The sequence below is a fragment of the Myodes glareolus genome, chromosome 5 (genome assembly GCF_982192425.1).
Source record: "Myodes glareolus chromosome 5, mMyoGla1.1, whole genome shotgun sequence".
NCBI lineage: Eukaryota > Metazoa > Chordata > Mammalia > Rodentia > Cricetidae > Myodes > Myodes glareolus.
Genome location: NC_142030.1, coordinates 67,176,400 through 67,197,539, shown reverse-complemented (window position 1 = coordinate 67,197,539; position 21,140 = coordinate 67,176,400). Strand labels below are relative to the sequence as shown.

At 47.1% G+C, this 21,140-nt stretch overlaps 1 protein-coding gene across 1 annotated transcript; it reads left to right on the top strand.

The window, feature by feature from the left end:
* Positions 1-6,129: 6,129 nt before the first annotated feature.
* Clec20a (C-type lectin domain containing 20A) lies at positions 6,130-21,104 on the top strand. The gene is made up of 11 exons (XM_087906379.1): positions 6,130-6,169; positions 7,106-7,150; positions 8,179-8,544; positions 10,055-10,123; positions 11,847-12,215; positions 13,251-13,367; positions 14,915-15,115; positions 17,105-17,176; positions 18,302-18,418; positions 19,159-19,244; positions 20,552-21,104. The coding sequence occupies exons 1-11, from the start codon at positions 6,130-6,132 to the stop codon at positions 20,630-20,632; spliced, it is 1,563 nt and encodes a 520-aa protein (XP_087762505.1). The 3' UTR covers positions 20,633-21,104.
* Positions 21,105-21,140: the final 36 nt, after the last annotated feature.

Below are 21,140 nucleotides of genomic sequence, written 5' to 3'. Positions count from 1 at the left end.
CTGTAGCTACACCTCCTAGGTGGTGACTTCCAATCAAGCCCCTTCCCCACGGAAAGCCTGGGATCTCGCTCCCCTCTACCAAAGGAGAACATTATGCTTCACGCTGGTCCAGGCAAGGGGAGGGAGTGTGGGGCTGAGCTGTCCAGACCTCATTTCCCCACATGTAAATGAAAGAACCCTGGCTCCAGCTGACCAGTTTCAAAGCCTGTAACAGTGGACACGTCTTCTCTTCCAGGCTTGAGAGCCTCCAAATGCGGCAAGTAATGACCCCTTTGCTCAGCAGGGCAGACGTTACATGAGCTGCCTCTGAGCTAAGCACACATGTGGGCATACTGGACTGTATGTCAATCAAGCAGATAGGAAATAATCATCCTCAGTAGGAACGTGATTTATAGTGAAAAACAAGCCACCCCCCCCCCACACACACACAATGCCATGCTTTTTACTTTCTCACGGTGCACTCAAACATTATTGTTACCAGTATATCCTCAAAGAGCTGGAAAACCAGTTTATGAACCTAAATAAATTAGTTTCCTCTCCCTTCTCCTTCTCCACTTTCTCCTCATTTTTATTATTTATTTATTTGGCAGAGTCTTATTTTGTAGCCCAAACTGACCTGGACTTCGCTATTTTACCTTTCTGTTGCTGTGATAAGACACTACTACCAACAGCAACTTCTGGAAGAGTTTATTTGGGCTTGCAGCTCCAGAGTGAGTCCACCACAGTGGGAAGGCATAACAGCTACAGCAGGAAGCCGGGAGCTCACATCTTCAAATGCAAACATAAAGAAGGGAAGCAGGTGAAATAGAGGTGGTGGAGGCTTTTTAATTTCAAAGCCCGCATACTTCCTCCAGCAAGGCTGCACACCCAAATCTCCCCAAACAGCACCAACAACTAGGAACCAAGTACTCAAATTCCCAAGACTGTAGGGGCCATTTCTCATTCAAACCATCACAGCTATGTAGACCAGCTCGGCCTTGAACTCATTCATGGCAGCTCTCAGGTCTCAGCCTCTCAAACTCTGGGATTACGGTCAAGAGTCACCACACCTGGACATATCAATATTTTATAGCTATGAGAGATGAAGTTGAGGCAGGGTTTCATGGCTGGATGTCACTGCTGTAACTTGACCTCCTGTAGGCTGTCCTGACCCGAGGGATACCAGAAAGTCTTTCCTAGCACCCCTTCAGAACAAGGTCCCCTGCGCCAGGACAGGATCATAAACCCCACCCCCACCCATGCTCCACCAGGACTGGGAGACAGCAGAATGTTCAGAACAGCGAGAAAGACACACCAGTAGCATCTTTTCTCCAAGTCGGTGTAATTTTGAAGCTCTTTACAAAGGTCCCAGGCTGCTTTTGTTTCACGGAGATAATGTTGTGGGTAGAGGCTCAATGGAGATACTTAAAATGGCTGTAAGATTCTGAATTTGGTCTCTTATGACTCCAGGACTGTATATTCTAGAGTCTGGCTCACAATGAAGCTCAGTCTTCAGCCATTATCTAACAGAGCCCAGAGAATGAGAGAGACAGTCCTGTGTGCCCAGGGGTCTGTTTGACTACAGATATTCTAAAGCCTATCAAAGAGGACGGAGCATTTCATAAACATTCTCAGGATTCTGGCTATGGTCTCCATTCAGCCCTGAAGTGATCCAGTTCAGCATCCATAACTTGATGCCCTGCTGTACCTGGTGGCCCCCCTGGGCAGGAGAGAGACTGTGGTTCCCATCTTAGGGACCTCCTGATGTACATTTGTTAGAGATTACATGGGGTGATTCCTGTGTTGTCCTACTTTGACTTACAGACACTCCCCCAAGAGCTCTATCCTGTGCAGCGTGAAGATGTCTTTCATCTCTGACCCTTGGATTGCTATGCAACTTTTGATCTTTCCTTTAAATAGCATACCAGAGCAGATATAGCTATAGTCTCTCACATTGTTTCTGTAGGGAAAATGTCTGCTGATGTTATCTGAATGGGTTCTGCTGTTTTAGGAATAAGCATGGTGTGCCCAGATCGTTGTAAAGCCCCAGTTATTTCCGTACTGCTGAGGAGGAGGGGAAAATCCCTGCGAAGGTGTCCTTGAGGATTTCTGCCTTTTCTCATTGTGCAGCCACTGGGCCAAGGATGTTTGCCAGGTCTTCCAGACCCCAAGGGAACCAATACTCCTCCACAACCAACCACAAGAGAACAGCCTACGATGAAGGACAATCAGAGTCACCAGTCGCCAGAGCTCTCTCCGCCAGCGGGACTCCGGGGACCTCCTGACTTAATGTTCTGTCTTGGGACAGGATCCAAGTAGAATATGACATGCATTTCTGTCCTTCCAATTCCAGCCGCTTCCTAGAAGGCTCACAGCTTTTGTCCCTGTCACTACTTCCTCTCAATCCGTGACACTTTCAAATTCCCATTTGTCACTGAAATAACAGAAGTGAGTGGAACCATAGAATCTTTGGACTGAGTTTTAAGGGACTGTGTCTCATGTGGTAGCTCATTGAAGATCCTAGGTGGGAGGGTTCCAGGTTTTGTCCAGGTAGCAGCCCTCGTTACCCCTGCTCACATTGACACCTGTCATTAAGGTCCTTAGCACCTCAAGGCTGAGTTGGTGTGAAGAATAATTTAGAAAGCTGACTCTTATTCCCTTAGTGGGGGTTCTGGGACTTGGGCTGGGATGGAGAACATCTTTCTTAAAGCCAGGGCGGTGATGAAGGGTAAGAAGGTTACAGAGACCAGAGTCTCGAGAGCTGAGTTCATGTTTGCATGTGACTTCAGACAGAGGACCTAATGGCAAATTCTAAGTGCCACTGTAGAGAGGGCCAAGGGAATGGAGAGAAGAGGGAGAGAGATCAGGTGCCAGCATGAATACTGTCAGCCAAGAGGCTCTCCGGGTCACCAAGCTATGAATGAGAGACTCTGAGTGAAATAATTAGGTGTTTCCAACCAAGCTTGCTCCTTGTTATATGGTTGAGTTCTGTGCAGACGGTGGGGCTTTTCTTCTCTTGGCAGGGAGTGTGGGCTCACAGAGAGGCTGTCTGGTTTTCTGAAGCTTGACTTCAATAGGTTCCAAATTTCATTTGTACTTAATGCCAAAATATGTTGCCGCTCTGATTGTAGATCAGACTTAATGGAGCCAAGAATCATACATCCAAATCCACTTTGATGAGCTGGAAATGAATCTGGCATCTGCTAGGCCCCCCAGTCCCGCCAGGAATGAACTTTCTAACGCTGGAGCACATGGAGAGCAGGTGCCGCTCTCAGCCTCAGCGGCAGCCGAGTCAGCAGCTCTCCCCAGGAGCTCTGACCATTGCTGGAACTCCAGCCTCTGCTGCTGTCCTCCCAAAAGTCAAACCAGCCAAGGGTGTGCGCTTGCAGGCACCTGCTAACTGTAGAGCTTTGGTGAGTCCTGCCAAGTGCAGGACCCACAGGGGCAGTTCCTATGGAAGCTGTCGGCTTCTATTTGGTGACTGTTTTAGTTTCATTTTGGTTTCTGTGACAAAAAATATACTCCAACCTAAAGTGTGATGGTTTGAATTAGAATAGCCCACATAGGCTCGGCTCATGTGCTTGAATGTCTGGTCTCTAATTGGTGGAACTGTTTGAGAAAGATTAAAAGGCGTAGCCTTGTTGGAGGAAGTGTATCACTGGGGACGGGCTTGATGGTACCAAAAGTCTACACCAGGTCCCGTTAGTGTGTTCTCTCTCTGTCTCTCTCTGTCTCTCTCTGTCTCTCTGTCTCTCTCTCTCTCTGTCTCTCTCTCTCTCTGTCTCTCTCTCTGTCTCTCTCTCTCTCTCTCATTGTCTCAACATTAAGCTTTCAGCTACTACTCCAGTACTATGTTGTCCCGTCTGCTGCCATGCTCCCTGCCATGATGGTCAGGAGCTCTAACCCTCCGGAACCATGAGCCTCCAAGTTAAATACTTTTTATAAGTTTCCTTGGCTGTGGTGTTTTATCATAGCAACAGAACAGTAGTCAAGACACAGGAAGTAACACAGGGGAGGAGGAAAGAGCTTGTTTGGTTATGGTTCCAGGTCACAGGTCGTCATCGAGGGAACTCAAGGCAGAAACCCAAAAGTAGCCCCGATTGTGATCTCACACAGCATTGCCTCCGCCAGGAAACTCACTTCGCAGCCAAAAATGTGTGGCAGGAACTGTGGAAGATGCTGTTTGCCGCCAGGCAGGCTTATGTTGTTAGCTTTCTTACCACAGCTCAGGAGCACCTGTCTAGGTATGATTCGAGCTACAGCGGTTGAACTCTCTGTATCAGTTAGCGACCAAGACAAACCCCTATGCTGGGGGACATTTTCAGTGATGCAGTCGCCTTTGGGTCACCAAGGATGAAGTAGGTAACCCCAACAGACTCACTGTTTCCCAAGCTAGACTTGGGTGGGATAATTCCTTAGTCTGTTGTCGGTGTCCCATCTGTGGTAAACAGTAATTTGTTCACGTCTCTCTAGAAGAATTCATGCAACATTTATCCTCTAAGAGGATAACTCTGTTTTCCAGATTCCCTTGACGAGGCCTCAGGCACAGCCGTGCCCTCTCACCCTTCTCCTCCTGAGCTCTTCCTCTCAAGAGTGTGAACCCGGGCACTGAGCCTCAGACCCCTCCAGCTGAGGCCCTAGGTCTGCCTCCCTCGTGTCTGTTCCTCAACCTGATTGCACAGTTTGGCTAGTGCAGATTCGGCTAGGCCAGGCAGGGGCACGACTTACTTTTGGAAGAGATGGGTGGCTCAGACATAGACACACTGGACTGTCATTGTTAAGGAGTGACTTTCACCGACTCCTAAGGAGGGAGTGACAGCCTGGATTCTTGGTGCCCAGTGCCTTCCTGGTTAGCCTTGCAAGTCTTTGCAGATGGAGTCTCAAATCTGGGGCCAAGCAGTAGGGCGAGTGTTCTGTAAACTGGGCTCAGTCCCTGTTCTCAAGGAGCGAGGGTCTAAAGGAAAAAGGAGACATGCTAAATTGTCACCTGGAGTGCCACTTGCTGTCCTGGGGACATGCTGTGGAGGCCCTTACACCCTTACTTCACTTCTTTCCGGGTGTGAGCAACCTGTCTTCATTGAAGGCAGGTAGACCAGAAGCCTTTGCGAATGGCACAATGAAAAGGTGAGAGGTAGGACAAGTGTTTTCCAGACCAAGATGGTCAAGGTGTCCTCTCACTGGAGAGTGGTCCAAAGATTCCCTGACACTGGCTGGTTCTACTACTGGGATGCAGTCGCCCGAGGCCATCACCGATGAAGCACCCTGAGGCAGCCATCATTGCTGAAGCTTTGACGATCTGCATGCACTTTCTTTTTGTCCATTCAGCCATCTGTTTACGCTTCTCTTTTACAAAAGAGGGGGCAGAAAGGGGTCTCTTCCAGGCTTTATTTTTTTAAAAACCTGGCCTTTGGTGGGACAGAGAGAAATCTGGGGGATGACGGGGGTGGTGTGGGACAGACAGAACATAAGCAAGTGGCTTTGATTCTCCAGAGCAGGTGCCTCTGTCTCCAGGCTGTGCTGTACTGGGATCCAGATCCTAGACTTGGGGTGGGGTGGGGCTCCGATGCCACCTATGTGGGACTTGTGGGCACCATCATGGCATTTCACACTTCTCTGTTATCTAAGCTTGAATCACTGTCCTGTTATTTCCTATAATCTTGTTCTGATCAAGCTGTTTCAGAGGTTCACAGTCTGTCTTATACAAAGGGGACAAGGAGAAGATGACAGAATCTCTGGTGGGTGCTGTGAGGTGGGTGGTGGGATGGGGAGTCCAGTTCTTCTCTCTTCCGTCCCCTCTTTCCCTCTTCCACTATGTCACTAGCTCCCTTGGATCCCAGGACCCTAAGCGCCCACGAACCTGGCTCTCCATTGTTCTACTTCCCTCTCCTGGCAGCTAGCCCCCAGGATGGGTCCCTTCTTGCCTCTCTGTTTATTAGTTGCAGGATCCATGGTGCTTTTGCCAGAGTTTAGGACAAGGATGTTTCCATCCTTATTCAGGCTATATCCTGGCAAACAGAAGGCACTCAGTATTTGCTTAGGAAAATCTGCCAGTTTGGGTAGGAAAGAGAGGAGAGCAAGAAAGAAGTGAGCACACTAGACTCAGCTGTCCAGAAGGCCGTCAGCTCCAGGGGCTTTTGTCGGGCCACCGTCATGCTGCCTGCATGGCTGCTGCTCTCCTTCTGCATGACAGGTAAGACCCCACTTGGGCCCGGAAGAGGGTGCACTGCTCCCTATGTACCCCCAGAGGCCCTCAGACTTCTAGGTTGGTTGGGAGACAAAGTGGAAAGACATAAATGATTTTTCAGCCCTTCCCCACCTCCACAAGCTTCCACTGCAGAGAATTATGGCCAGGGCAACATGTCCAGAGCGCAGCTCCTGGGGAGAGGCACCGCGAGGGTCTGTGGGTGGGGTCTTTGGGTGGGGGTGGGGTGGCTCTGAGGATGGAAGGCATGGATTGAATGGGAAAGAAGAGCACAAGAGGAAGCTGACCAGGTCCCTGGCAGCCAGATCAGCTCTAGGCCAGCTGCTGGTGCATTACGCAGGCGGGGTTTGCTTCTTGGGCTGAGACCAGGGCCAAGCACGGGTTGGTACATGACCCTCTTAGAAGGTCCCCTCATTGAGCATGGGACTGGAACCATGAGAGTGTCATGGTGGTCCCCATGTAGAGCCCCTGTCACTGAGCACAAAATGTGGAGCACCCCAGCTAGAAGCTGGGTGACCCACTGCACCTGCAGAGGTTAACCAACTGGGCCCAAGTGGCAGAGGTCAGTTATAGGTGGAGAGTTCCAGAAGGCTTGCTGTAGTTGACAAGATTTGTCGTGAGATTGAATTCCAGGGACTAGAACGGGATGACCCAATTGTGAGTCCAGGGCCTTGCTCAAGGATGGAGTACTGCAGATTCCTGAGTCCTGGGCTTGTGGGTTCCACAGGGGTGACAGGCTTTCCACCCCCCCCCCAAACTGTTGGGTGTGATTCATTAGCTCCTGAAACTAACCTATTGGGCCACAGCAACAGAGCTTCAAAAATCAAATAAGGTAGCATTCAAAAGAATCAAAGTGAATCATATATCCTGTCAAAGTGAATAGAAAGAAAAAGTGTTTTTTCCCCCATTCTTTCTTGGGCACAGGGATTCTCCAGCTGTTCTCATCGACAGACAACTTCATCAGCTCTGGTGGGTGCAACGATGCCATTCTATCTGGCAAGTGCCTGTCCTCCCTTCTTCCCTGCCCTGTCTTGCATGCTTGATCCTCAGTATCCAGGCTTGAGTCTGGTTTTCTATGGACACCCAAAACCTCAACAGCAAGCCTTTCACTCCCCAGTACTCTGCCCTGGCACCAGGGTGGAGAGCCTCAGACCAGCTCCTCCTTTGCTAGACCCTGGAAAGTGGTTGGGGCGAGGAGGGAAAGAAGGGGTAAACACTGAGATTAGAGTTTGGGTGGGTTCCTGCCTCTCACCTGTCTCTATGGCCCCGCTTTCCTTCAACACACGAAGTGCTTTTGGTACACCGAGGTAGGACTGAGGATACAGGGGCGAATAAAACAAGCCCTGCCTCCCAAGTTGCCTAGACCTGGTGGAGACACACAAGCAGAGCAAGGCCTTTCCCTAGATGCATCTGGAGAATTCTGATGTTGGTCCCAGCAAGCATGTCCCTGCTCTGTGTTGGAGCACACCTGATCTGCTCTCTGGGTGATCCTAATGTATAACCCCAGTCAGACTTCCTTTTGTAGACACAGTGCTATGCTATGATGAAAGGTTGGGGCCTGGAAACCACACACCATGTTCTGGAGTCTTGGCTCTCTCTTCTTCCTGTTTAGTGGCCTTAGTCATCGATTCCACTCCCTGTGACTTGGAGTCCTTATCTGTAAAACAGATATGATGAAGTCTTAAGCCGTCCTCAGAAAAATTCAATGAGCTAAATGGCATATCACACACGCATAGTAAACTCTGATGGTTACTGTGAACCACCAGGCAAAGGAGAAAAGGTAAAAGGATGAAAGAATAAGGCGAAAGCATGGCCAGTCCTTCTGAACCAAGACAGTAGCTTGTGGGTGGAAAGATCCAGAGCAGAGCTGGGTATGAGTGGAGGTCAGAGGTGAGGGGCATGCCGGAAAAGGAGTGGTCTACCATGGTATGGCTGAAATCTCTTGGGGACAAGGGTGAAGTGGGGTAGTCATGTAGTGATAGCTTCTCCTGCCCCAGCCTTCCAGCTGGTGAGCAACAGCAAGACCTTCTATCGGGTGGAGGAGCCGCGGACCTGGAAAGAGGCCATGTGGTACTGCCAGGAGCATTACACAGACCTCGCTGACCTGCAGAGCGTGAACAGCGCAATGAACATCATGGTGGTCTACTCCTATACCAGCAGTACCCAGGCATGGATCGGCCTCTTCTACGATGTGACCATCTCTGGGCTGAGCTGGTCCAGTGGCTCCGTCTTTACCACCCCAACGTGGACTGCGCTGCCTGTCTTCCGGGATGGCCTCTGTGCTACTCTGTATTCATGGGCCATGGTCCCTGCCCTGGGGGCTGCCTCCTGTACAGCTCAGAAGCCCTTCATTTGCTATTATGGTGTGTTCAGATTAATATTCTGGGCCTGTTCTTTTCCAAGATAGTTTTGGGGAGGGGGAAAAGAAGAGAAGAGAGTGTGTGTCTAGGGGGGCATTCATGAGAGTAAGCGGATGTTCCCTCACCCTCTTCAGAGCATTATTTCCTCTGTAACATTAGCTTGTGGTCTTTCTGTACTCTTTTCCCCAGACCACACCAAGAAACTGTGTGAAAATAGAGGAAATAACATCTGGAATGTTCCATGACATTTCTTCTATCTTCAGTTAAAGTTTTGAGGAAGGAAGGAAGGAAATGGGAGAGACAGGTTGGAGAACTCATCACCTATGTAGAAATGAGAGCAGAATTCAAAGTCTCACCCCATGAAGCACGGGGTACAGTCTGTTGTCTTACTGGGGATGGCAGAAGGCACAACATTCACCCCCATGAGACCTTTTGTTCAAAGTGGTGGATAGGACCAACTCCAGACATTGTTGCTGGGGACATGGAGCCAGCTGCTGGGAAACATCCAAACTATGTGTTCCCCCGTGTCGTCTGACCCCTGGAGGCCACACCACTACTTCCACTGTCCTCTTCTTTGTCTTGTTGGTACTAAGAGGTCACATGGAAGTGCGGTTGTGGATAGGACTGTGATTTCATGGTAAAAGTGCCATCTTCTGCCTCTTGGCCAGTCAAGGCTCAGCACAATTCTATGCCATCCTAACTGCCCAGATACTGGCATGGAGGTCATTCTGTCATTTCTCTAAGTCATAGACAGACCATGCCTCCGTGAAGCCCAGAAACAGAAGCCCACAATGGCCTTGGTTTTATCTCTAGGTTCCAAGGGGATAGAAAGATTTCCAGGGATGGCCAGTAGGTTTAGTAGGAATGCCTGCAAACATCAGAGCTGTGGATATGGATTTCTTCCGGCTTCCTTTATTCTTAGAACTCAACTACAACATTCCCTGACATCACTCAGTTCTGTCCAGTTCTGCAGGTTCATTGGGAGTGCATGGGCCAAATTACAACTCAGTTCCATGAGTTTATCCTGTGGCTGCTCCCATCTGTTGTTTAAATAGTGAGTTTTAGTAGACATCAGATAACTTCCTTACTGCATACTCAGCAGATCTTCAAAGCCCTCAGAATATCATCCTTTTCATAGACAATCATGCCCTGTCGGGTCTTTTTGGCCTCGGTGCTTAGCCCTCTCCCTAGCTGTGGTGTATTGACCTATTTCTGTCCCCAGCCCACACAACTCTTTTCTTCAGTGGGATAGTGACCACTGTCCTCACACTGTTGGGACTAGGTGGTTCCTTCTCATTCTCCTCTAAAAAGCAAAGACTCTGCTTGTGTTGTTTCCAGTACTTTTCTAGGGAATAGCACCAGCCATACAGTAGGTGCTTAATCTATATTCACTAAATAAATATGGAATGGGCTAACTCACCTTAGAACTCAGCTTCTTTTGGCTCCAACCTGGTGGTTTCTGGACAGTTCTCACTCCCTAACCCATAATTTGAAATCTGCTTCTGTTATACAGATCCTGCTGTAGGACACCGCATGTCCTTGGTGTCCCCTCTTGAAGCACTGACCACTCTTCCAACAGAAGGTAACATACGTGGCTCTGTCTTCCCTTCTTCTGGGGTTTTGATTTATTTTGTCTTGGCGTTACCTCCCTGGACCAGCACGCAGGATTCAGATTACTATGGTTCCCTCTGTTCCCCCCTCTCCTGCCTGACTTGATGTTTGGCTTTGAGGTACCCAGATTGAAACCTGGAGACTGATGGATGCAATGCCTGAAGAGCATGGAGTGGAAGGGGACTAACTCCAGGTCTCACAGTAGTGTAACCAGCTGCATCTGTGCCACCTGAGTCTTCCTCAGGGAGTCAGGGGTTGGGGGCGGGTGGGGAAGACCTCTTCACAACTCTCCATCTAGAGAGGGGTATTTCTCTCAAGATTCCTGCCCCTTGGACAACACCGCGCTGGTGTTTAAAAGGAAAGTTTCTCCTTATCTGATATAGAAAAATTCTACGGGAAAAGGAACAGTCAATCCATCTATGTTTAGGGTTCGTTCTCTGGGTGTTATAGAACGTAGAGCAAAATGGCAAAGGTTTCCAAGGCAAGCAGACCTGTGCTTTAGTCTCAGCCTGACACTGAGTTTGGGCTGGATTAGCAAACTCTTTTCCTAAACTATGAAATAAGATTAATAATAGTTACTTTTCAGGATGATAGTGAACATCATGAAGTGATGTAGGCCCAAGGTACATGTCAAAGCTGGCACATATTAGGGACATAATATAGAATTTTAAAAGATTAGTTCTGGGGTTGGTAAGATGACAGTCAGTGGTAAAGGTGCTTGCTGCCAAGCCCGATGACCTGAGGTCAAGCCCTGGGACACACACAACGAAGAGAGGACTGAATCCTGCAAGTTATCTTCTGATCCTCACATGTGTGCTGTCATATACAAGTGTACATGTGTGCATACACACAATAATTAAATATGCAAAAATCCATTTAGCTAGGGAAACAGGCACATCTTAATGGACTGAGATGAGCAGGTGCATGCCAGAGAGTAGGGAGGGGCTCTGGTTTGAATGGGAGGATATGACTCCAGACTCTGCAAACAGTCTTTTCTTTATCCAAACCTCCAGGACCAATGCAGGTAGAGCTGCAGTGCCTCACATCCTTTCCAAAACTTCATTGTTAGGAATCAGAGAGGCACGGGCTTGAAGGGGCCTCTGGTGTGTGTGTGTGTGTGTGTGTGTGTGTGTGTGTGTGTGTGTGTGTGTTTGTGATGGGGGGCCTCTGAGAACTGAAGCAACCCAGTCTGAAGAAGGTAGATATCTGAGTGCATGAAGAGCAGATTGGATGGGCACTGCCTGCTCTGTTTCCTGCCCATCAGATAGATCTGAGCTGATGCTCCTAGGAGATCTCCCCCACCACCACTCTGTGTGTGTGTGTTGGATTACAAATGAAATGAGGCTAACTCTAAACCAAGGCTGTCTTCCTTCCATCATAGGAATGATCTACTACTATTTCCCAAATAGTGCCTACCATTCCTATTGGACAGATGAAGCAATTGAAACTTAAACTTACCTTGTAAGACTATACATCTGTAAGAAGAGCCCTCTCCTTAATGAACCCTCCACACCAGCTGTTGCCACTATGATATCTCACTTCTTCAACTTGGTAGTTTCTCTATAAAATGGTGTTTTTACCAAATCTAAAACCCGAGGATCCAGGTCAAACCAGTTCTTTCCTTAGGCAACGAAAGCTGGGATGTCAGACACCCTGGATCTCAGGCCTGTGGTCTCTATATTCTTTACTTCTAGCTACGGTTGAGATTGGTGGATGGACCTTCATTCGGATTAAACAAGCCATGTCGTGGCCCTCAGCTCTGACCTACTGTCGCAACCACTACACAGACCTGGCCGATCTGCAGAGAGTGACTGACGAGAAGGACAAAGAAAAGCTCCAGTCCATCACAAGCAATGTCGATGCCTGGATCGGCCTCTACTTCAGCGCAAAGATCAACAGTCTCACCTGGTCCAGCGACTTGGGTTCTAGCATTCCCGAGTGGCTTCAGAAAATACCTTTGTTTGGTCAGGGACTGTGTGCAGGACTTCGTATCTTTTCAAACGGCCCACCTGAGATTTATGCGCTGTTTTGTCATGAGCAGAAACCTTTTATCTGTTTCTGTGGTATGTGAGAGCCCACTTGGATCATTGAGGTTAAAATGTGTTCATTAAACCGTGGGGAATACTCGGGAGAGTCCTAAGCAAGCACCTAGAGGCTTTGAGGGCAACAGAATTCAACTACAGGCTTTGATTTGATTTCAAACAAACAAACAAAAAAACCAAAAACAACAACAACAACAACAACAAAACACACTCACACACAAAAAAAACACCTTATAAGTGAGTTGTAGTATTTAAATCCTGGGGCTCTTCAGAGGATGGAATGAATGAACCCCATCCAGCCTCATTACATTAGCAATGAGCAACAATCATCAGACAAATAACCATGAGCCCATGCTTTAGAATCAGATAGGCTTCACCGCTTCCTAGAAGATGGGCAGAATTTGGTCCCCTTTTCTTATCTGGAAAACATACTTTACAAATCAGGATTGGGGAAATCACCCCAGAGCTGAAGGCTGAATGACAGTGAAGATCTTGACATAGAGCAAATGCCTGCTAATAGCAGCTCTGGTCACTATGAATTTGAGGGCAGCAGGGTACTCTGGATCTTGTATAAAATGTGCTTCCTACCTTATTCTTAGCTTTCAATCTCCCTCCTCCTGCCGTATTTCCATTGCGAGAGAACCCACACATCTTAGCCTTTGAAGTGCACAGTTCAGTGGTTTTTGATATTTGTATGCGTGTTCAGCCATTGCCACTGGCCATTTAATGGCATTTTCATCACCCTCCAAAGCCTGTACTTACAGTCACGCCCGACTTTCCCCTTGGCAACCCAAATGGACTTTATGTCTCTGTGGATTTGCCTATTTGTGGCTGTTTCTTTTTTTTTTTGGATTTGAAGACAAACTTGGCCCCTATCTGTGAAATAGGTGTTCCTTGATGAGCTGCTGTGAAGACTAAGGGTGAGAGGACCTATGCCAGTGATTTGTACTGTGTGCAGTAGGAACTGGACCCCTGGCTTGTTTGCTGGGATGGAGGCTGACTTCTCACAGGGTGGGTGTGACAGAGACTGCCCTTACACTCACTGTTTTCCCACAGACCCCACCATTGGCGATCGGAAGTTGGCAGAGATGCCTCTACTCACTGCTACATCCTCCCCCAGAGTGACTCACCCCTCAAAAGTTACTGCAAGGACAACTCCTAGGCCAAACACAGGTACTCTACGTCTGCTCTTAGCTGTATCTGGGCTCTTCTGGGTCTAGGAAACTAGAGAAAATAGTTGGCTTAAACAGAGAAACCTGGGGTGGAGCCCATGTGAGTGGCCTTCCCTGAGGTGCTAGTGAGCCAACAGAGAAGAGGTATGCCAGTGGTGTGGCACTCAGTCACTACTTACACCAATGAGGCTCTCTGCGCCTTCTCTTATACTGCTTGGCTAACAGTGTGAAGGTAGGAAAATGAGGAATTGGTTTCCCACAAACATCCTTCTTTGCTGGCTTCTGAGTTTGAAGTTCTAGAGGCCAGGGGGACCAGGAGAGGCCAGGCAGTCTCCTGAGTGCAGAAATAAAGGCCTGGGACACAAAGGGGCAGATGGCTAAGTGGTACTCCTGGGGAAGTCATCAGAGAGGCCTTAGAGTTTCAGCACCAGAGAAAGGAAGCCAAACAAAGGAGACCCACCAGTCCCTTCTGAGCATGCTCCTCTGTTGGGAGAGTCATGAGCTGTTAGGGTTTTGTGCTGTGGTTATAAGCTATGGCAGTTGACCAAAACCCAACAATGGGGACAGATACAATCAAGAAAACCTCAGAGCTCACTCTGATGGTGCTCACAGCCAGCCAGGCAAAGCTTGGTGTTTAGTATAGTCTGAAGCATGATGGGGACACAGAGCAGGAACTATCTAGTCACTGTAATTGCAGAAGAATTTTTGGTGAAGTGACTTCAGAAGGATAAGGTTGGCAAGTGGCTGGGTAAGGGATGGCAGGTAAGAGGAATGGCAGGGTGTTTGTGTGGAGGTGTCATCACTGGGGAGCCGGTAAAGGCATGAATTCTTTCATCTAAGAATCTGGGCTGAGCAACTGCCTTGTTTCCCTGTTAAGGCACCCACCTAATTGTCTCAGCCCACTGCTTACTTGGGTTGGTCCAAATAGGTTCAGAAGGCCCTTTCTGACCAACTCTGTCTTCAGTGGATGAATACCATTATGTGTGGTAGAAATTTGGGGCCTGAAGCTGTAATTTTCTCTCTGATCTGCCCCACTGAAATTACTAGGAGTTTCTGACCTGTGGCTATGTGATGCTGGAGAATTATCTGTATTCTATCAATCATGTATTTTAATAAAACGCTGATTGGCCAGGCAGGAAGAATAGGCAGGTCAACCAGACAGGAAGTAGAGGCAGGGCAATGAGAACAGGAGAAGGCTAGGAAAGAAGCCCATTCCTCCATTCCTGCCCAGACCACAGAGAAGCAAGATGTAATCTGCCCCCACCCCCCCACCCCCGCAGGAAAAGGTATTGAGCCACATGGCTAACACAGACAAGAATTATGGGTTACTGTAAGATGTAAGAATTAGTTAATAAGAAGACTGAGCTAATGGGCCAATCAGTTTATAACCTAATGTAGACTCTGTGTGATTTTCTTTGGGACTTGCCGGCTGTGGGGTACTGGGCAGGACAGAAACCCCAACAAACAGGCCCCCTCATGTTACAGCTATGGCCTTGAAAAAGGTTCTGCACTCAGTGCACCTCACATAAGTCTTGTCTCTTGCTATAGGGACCACCACTGGCCCCACAGATGCTTCCAAAGAGCTGGTTACAGCAACCCGGATCCCTGGGCGATTGAGTCATCAACCAATTGACGTCAGCTCTGGCACTTGTGATACAACCACTCCTGCCCCCACCACCATAGGCCTCACAACTTTCCATTCTCAAGGGATGGTCTCAAGTCCTCTGGCAACCCCGACACCTTCAGGAGGTATCTTTGTTTGAGAAAGGCTCACAGCCCACTGGTTACTGTTCAGAGTTTGTCTTTGGACCCTGAGCACCCAGGAAGCAGTTTGGATCTGGGAGAAGGGCCCAGCATACCACTTCTAACTTCTCAGGGCTTGTCCTTGGGCCTTGGGAAGTAACATAGTTCTGGAAGAAAAGTCCACGACATCACTGGTCACTGTTAGAACCACATCCTTGGATCTCATATCCCCAGACAGTATTTCAGTTCTTGGGGAAGGGCCCAGGGCTGTTGCTCAATGTTTATCTTTGGATTTTGCACCCTTGACACTAGCCCATACAGGGAGTGAATCAGTTTAACAGGAAGTGGCACTGCAGAACCTATGCACCAGGGGTCCCTAGAACCAGAGTAGGCTCATGACTACAGGGGAGGTAACCACAAGGCCCTGGCTATTCCCATGTTGGCAATATTCTCTGACTCCTTCTCATTCAGTTAGCCCTGCAGTTCAGGGGCTCTGTGGAGCTTTGCAGAGATTAAAGAAAGAGCTATGGAGGCATCTGTCTCAGGGAGCTCAGAGATTCAGAGACGGGCTCCATGTATCTGCAGCCTGAGCCAGGTTGCCAGCACTTGAGACAGCTAGGCATCTGCCAGGAACTACAGCAGGTGCTTGTGTGCTTCACTGAGGCCAGATACCCCTGCCTACAAGTTCCTCTGGGGCATCAGCAGCTAGATTCCAAGCTGCAGAATCTACACTGAGAGCTGGGTGCAAGAGTCATATGGCTAGGTATGGAAGCACTGCAAGCCTCTCCACAGGGGAATTCTGTCTGGCTAGCACCAGCTCTTAAGACCATCCTCCCTTAATCAGGTAGAACAGAGATGGGGTAAGGGAGGAAGTCTGTCAGTCAAGATTAAAATGTTGGCTTTGTAATTTACTGTGCACAGCCTTAGACAACTTTTTCCTCCCTCCCTCCCTCTTGGCTCCCCTTCTCTTTCGAGAACAGGTCTAACTTTGTAGTTCAGGCTGCCCTCCAATACACTGCAATCCTTCTGTCTCAACCTCTAAACTACTGGAATTGCATAAATGAACTACCACATCTGTCTCCTTAACTTTAACCTCATTGAATCTAATTTTTCTTATGTCTAAAACCAAGAGTACATCAGTGTGATTTGGTAACTCCCAGTTCCTGAATCTGGCAGATGATAAATGCAGTTATTACCATCTTAATCTCAACTCACTAGTGACATTGAGTGTCTTCACCTTGGTAGATATGAAGGTTCATTCTCATGTAACACATAACAGATGATAATCAATTGTGAGTATTACAGACTCTTCCAGATAGAGATTGTTGTATTTCCTTTTCTCCTTACTTTGAGTCCTGTCTTTTGAGTACCAGATGTGAACTCTGGATACTGTGTGGTTCAGGCAGGGTGAGCAGAACTTGCTTTTCCACAAAGGCAATCCTACAGAAACAGAATCAGACAACTGGGACAGCTTGTGAGTACGTGAAGGGTGAAGCAAGAGCAGAAAGTGACTCATTCTCTGCCAAAGGTGTAATGAGTATCATGGCAGTGGTATCTGGAAGTTCTTCCTTGCTGAAAGACAAGGGCTAAGACAGACATGTTAAAGTGTTAAGTTTGTCTGGGATTGCCAAGAGGTCTGATGTGGTTAGTGTACAGGTTACATTTTGGAGGAAGGAGTAACAGGGACAAGGAAAAAGAGGGACGGCCGCCAAATTCTGAAGGACTTGAACCCACAGTCAACAGAACCACCAGAAGGTTTCGGAAAATGAGCAAATGCTCGGGTCTGTGGTTAACTACAGGTGGCCACAGTGACATGGGGCCATTGCATTTGGATGCTAAAAGAAAACAGCAGAATTCAGTATATGTGTAACAAGCCTCAACAGCGAGAGAAGCAGTGGGGGTTAAAAACAATCAGGATGAAATTTACAAAGCTGCTTACAGGCATTCCCCCGCTTCTGTGTTTCTCAGTTTTACCAATTTCTTCACTTATTAAAGAAAGGCATAAGCTTTTGAATGAAGAAGAGTGGGCTGGTGGAGAAGAAGGCCCACCAGGAGAGAACAGGCTGGGTGAGTAGCTGAGGCAGGGTGAAGCGAGGAGGGACACGAAGACGGTATTTGTCGTAAGTGACGCTAGTCAAGACACACCAACACATTTAAAACAACTTCAGGCTTTGTTCATGAAACCACAGAAATAAATCCAGCCTTAAAAACTAACATGTTTTATTTTAAAATTTGTTTCTTTACCTCACAACAGTTTGGCAAAGATTTAAAGGCAGTAATAAAGAGAATGCAGGACGAACGGACATGACCAATACTGTAGGCTATAAACTGGTGCAGGCAAGGTGCGTCTGTTTCAAAATGGGCATGTCCTTTCCGACTGACATTCTACACTTAGAAACTGCTAAAGCGTACAAGGCAAACACACACGCATGGACCCCCAACACTGTTTATTGTCCTGAAAGTGAGAAGTGATCCAATGTCTACCAACAGACTGCTTAAGTCAGTCATGCCACGTTGGATGAAATACTTCACATTCTTTTTAAGAATAAGGTAGATTTTGCATTTAAAATAAAAAATTCAATCTGTGAAATATATTCTCTAGCAAACTGTCAATGTTGGTTTTCCCTAGGGCTGGGACATTTTTCTTAAATTATAGTAGTAGTCCTCTAAATAATATGATTTTTATCCCTATTTGGAGGTGGGCAATTGTGAGAGAGGAGAAACACATTTGGGGACTGAAGGCAACAGCAACTGAGGACTCCTGGTCTTCGGCTGGAACACCTAGTGTATGCCCAGAAGTTAAACTTGGTTTGGAGCACTGCCTTGGTGGGGATGTCAAAGCTGCTCTGGGCACCCTGGCAAGGGGCTGAACAGCTCACCTGGTAATAATATTAGAGCGTCAGGCTTTCTAAGTGCTACTAAAGAGAACAGGAACTGGAACTGAGGCCGAATCTCACACTATTGCTCAAGCCTTACACAGCCTGATGCTGGAGCACTTTCTGAATGGTGGGCTGGCAACTCCAGACATGGGGTAAGAGCCTGGGAGGCAAGAAAAGGACTGGCAGGAGCCAGCAACTATGCACAGCAGGGCCACCTTTCCTGTCTTCTGGCTTACAGCCAGGCACCAGTATTCAGGCACCCTGGATTTCCGGCTACATTTGCAGTAACTCCTTTATTCTTCGTTTCCTGTAGCTGTAACCAGCACAGAGCACGGAGCACATACAGGAGACATACCTACTACCACCCAAGTCCAACATGTAAGCTCACCTAAGCACCCAGAGTCTAAAGAGAAAGCAGCAGAAGGCTCAGGTAACAGCTTCTGTTTGCTAACTTCACTATCTAACAGCCCAGGGCCTAAAAATCTACAGTCCTAGCCCAGGACACCTGGGAGCCTTCTTAGGAATAACATGAAATGCTGGCATTGGGGAAGGGAAGGAAGCTGCGGGTTCCAGTGTAAGCTGTGTAACTACTGTGAGTGCAGTGAGGGAATCAAGTGTCCTCAGTTCTGTAGTTCTCATCTTCAAAAGGGGCTCAGTAAAGACGACCCTATCTCATAGGGTTGCTGTGAGCATGCGTACAAGGTACTTAGGCAAAGGAGCACGGTAAGTAGTCAAAAGCTCTGCCAGTGCATGTCCTACCACGAGGCTGTAGTTTTCGTGATCATTATGGTTGACATGTAGAAAGACTGAACCTATCTATCAGTTCAGAGAACTTCTTTGGGGGTTTTCTGGGTTGGGAGCCCAAGGGATGGTGAAATTCCAGCATGGCCAAAAGCATCTAGTAGAGAAGGGAACAGAAGATCACAGGAGAGATGGTGTCCAGGCTGTGGGGAGAGAGCTGATGCTAACCTAAAACATAGAGGTTTCTTTTGGGGTACTAGTTGGTGGTGTTAATTGTGGCTCAGCTACTTTCCTCTTTTTCTCTTTGAAATCCTCTGTCACTACGTAGCACCTATGGTATCCAAAGGGTACCTCTACCTTCCAAGGACTGGAAAGTTTAAGTAGCAAGGGGTGACATTCTTCTAAATCAGGAGACATTTTCTTTTCCAGAGCACTCCTTTGGAATCTTGAAAGCAGATTTTATCATCTCAACACTGAAGGATCCAGAAGAGATGAAAGATCAACTTTTGAGTGAGGTTAGATGTCTAACTTTTTGAATTTTGATGATTCAGGTGACAATAACACAAAGCAGTATTGTCAAAACCAATATACTAAAGCTGGGGCTGAGATGTCTCAGCTGGTGAAGTGCTTGCATGTTCTGTATGAAATTTTAGTAAACTGGCACTCGGTTGGTACTGGATGTTAGCTACTATTATCACTACAATAATTAAACTGATTACTGAACATAGTCCGATAAAACATTTCTCAAGGAATAAAGCCATCCCTAGATATGTATCTATCAAAAATCATAACTTTACAGATAAAAAGACACACTGGCATTTATTTAGCAGCTCTTTGCCACTTATTCAAAGGCCCAAAGGTAATCTATTTTAGAATTTCACAAAATCAAGTTTCTAGAAAGATCACTAGCGTTGTGTGGCCCTGCAAAGGACACGGGAAGAAAATAATTTTAAGTTTTCTATTTTTTGTTTACTGCTTAAGGTTAGAGGTATTTTCTTTGGTCCAGGCCTGGGCTTTTATGTGCTTTCTGGAGGTATAGTAATGGAAACTTTCATACTAAACTAGAAGTATTTATCTTATGCATTAAACTGGAGCCAGTGAGAAAATTGGGCTTATACTGGTAAGTCCCACCTCTTACTTAGCTTCCTCAGAATGTATCTGTTCCATTACGTCGGATGGACCTGAGGCCTTGGGTTTGGTCTCTCATGCTATGAAAAAGAAAACCAAAACAAAATGAAGGTAAAGGAACTTCAGGGGATGAGCATGACACAGTTTCTATCTCACTAATAGAAAAGGAATGCAGTTGATAATGACAAGGTATGTGTGGGGTTTATTTAAAATTACAAGTATGAAGGAAGAAAATACCTGCAGCTAACTCATCCAAACCTCAGAACCAGTGATAAAAGACAGTGTTATAGATACCACACACACTGTTCAGAGGACAATATGGAGTAATGGAACTCATGAGGCAGCCATCCGTGTGTGTGTATATGTGCACATGTATGTATGCATGTATGTATGTATGTGTATATACATACACATACATGTTTATGTGTGTATTTAAATTTACTCAATGAGTCTGATGCTCAGTAAAGATTGGGAGCACTTAGTAATTTGGTGTTATTGATAAGATGCACACAGGTGAAGGAAGGCTAAGAAAGAAACAGGATGGATGCACAAAACGTGCATGTTAGTTATTTAGAGCTAAGTGAGTCATAGGGTCATAAGGTAGGATCAGTCGTTCCCTTTTCGTGGTGCTAGTTAGGAACTGATCCCACTGAACAATATTTCTAGCCCTACTTCTCTCTTTTTAATATTTCAGATCCAAGAAGCCTTAAAGCTTGTATTAGGTCACGAGGAATTCACATTGAAATGGGTCGGCTTCGAAGTAAACCAAAAATAGCAAATATCCGCTAATTTCCACTTTCCATTTAAAGTAGTAGTTCAGGTTGTCTTTAGTTTTGTTTGTTTTGAATTCCAAGAAGCACAAGATTAGAAATAACCTGAAGGACGCACAGAAGAAAACGACGTGTGAAATGTGCATTCCTGGGTTTCACAGGCTGAGAATGATAAACAAAGGCAGCTCCCTAACCCCAACAAGAACAACCCTAAGAACAAGCTGTGTAGGGAATATGAGGGACCATGGAGGCGCAGACAGCTGGAGGAAGCTTTCTTTCCAAGGGCGTTAACAACACAACTGACAGCAGTGCCGGTTATTTATCCTACTCATAAGTGTTTTACCTGAAACTTGTAAAATTTTAAGGCATGCTATTCCCAATGCTAAAATGTATCTTCAGAATAAGATCCCAGTGTTCCGAGTGTCCTAAATACCCAGCAGATAAGTTAGACGGTAGCACACAACACAGACGCATGTATGATAGAAGCAGTACTGTAAATACAGTAGCAACTTT